General features: G+C 45.6%; 1 protein-coding gene across 1 annotated transcript in view; it reads left to right on the top strand.

The window, feature by feature from the left end:
• LOC103523700 overlaps window positions 1-849 on the top strand; it is a gene marked incomplete at its 5' end in the record, with an annotated part of 20155 nt that overhangs the window by 9493 nt on the left and 9813 nt on the right. Inside the window, one exon of the mRNA XM_008488721.2 lies at window positions 446-663. Within this exon, the coding sequence (XP_008486943.2) occupies window positions 446-663 (218 nt within the window). The remainder of the gene's footprint in view (window positions 1-445; window positions 664-849) is intronic.

The following is an 849-nucleotide window of genomic DNA, read 5'->3' as shown; positions in this document are numbered from 1 at the left end:
TAGGGGGCACGGTTGGTCCAGTGGTAGCGCGCTTGCTTGCCATGCAGAAGGTCCCGGGTTCGAATCCCACCATCGACAAAAGTTTGTACTCGTTTTTCGATTGCAAATATTTCAACGGGTTACTTTCTGGTGTTCTCGTGTTGAGCCAGCACCTAAATGGGAAGTATTGTGTCTCTTCTCGCCCATCTGATGAGAGGCATACTACGGGATGGGCATGCTACGACACAGGCCACATGCGTCTAACGTAGCAGTTGTTTCATTGCTACGAAATAAAAACGGCGGTGGAACACTCATCTTAAAAAAAAAAAAAAAAAAAAAAACCCTAGTTCCTAGTCAAATGAGGACAAAATATTCGAATCCATTCTCCTGTTACATTTAATGCTACTTGAAATGGTATCCCGTTTAAAAAAAATACTGATGGGTTAGGTACAATCTCTCTCCACAGGAATAAACCTCGCCAACGTGTGCAAGAAGTACAACATTCCCCCCGCCACTTTACATCGTGCCCGGAATCGTCTCATAGACCTCGGTCATCTAAGTAAGGAGAAAGTGTTCATGCCACGATATAATAAGGACATGACTAAGCGTGCGCGACTATTAGCCGCGGTGCGCGCCGTGCAGGACAAGGAAATGACGACTACACAGGCCTCGCTCTTCTACAAGGTGAGAACGAACAAAGGTCTTTTCGTTCCGAAATCGAGGAGAGAAGGAGATAGAAGAAAGCCAGCCGTTCCGAGAGCGACCCTTATTTGTTTAGAACAAAGTTCTGAAGAGATGAGATTCGTTCTCGGAATAGAATGGGATATACCTTGTTTATCCTGCCCGCATAGGACTGAAAAGTCCCTTTAC

This window comes from Diaphorina citri, unplaced genomic scaffold, assembly GCF_000475195.1.
Source record: "Diaphorina citri unplaced genomic scaffold, Diaci psyllid genome assembly version 1.1 scaffold34264, whole genome shotgun sequence".
NCBI classification, from domain to species: Eukaryota; Metazoa; Arthropoda; class Insecta; order Hemiptera; family Psyllidae; genus Diaphorina; species Diaphorina citri.
Note: the sequence above shows the minus strand (reverse complement) of the source record. Positions and strands in the feature narration are given on the sequence as shown.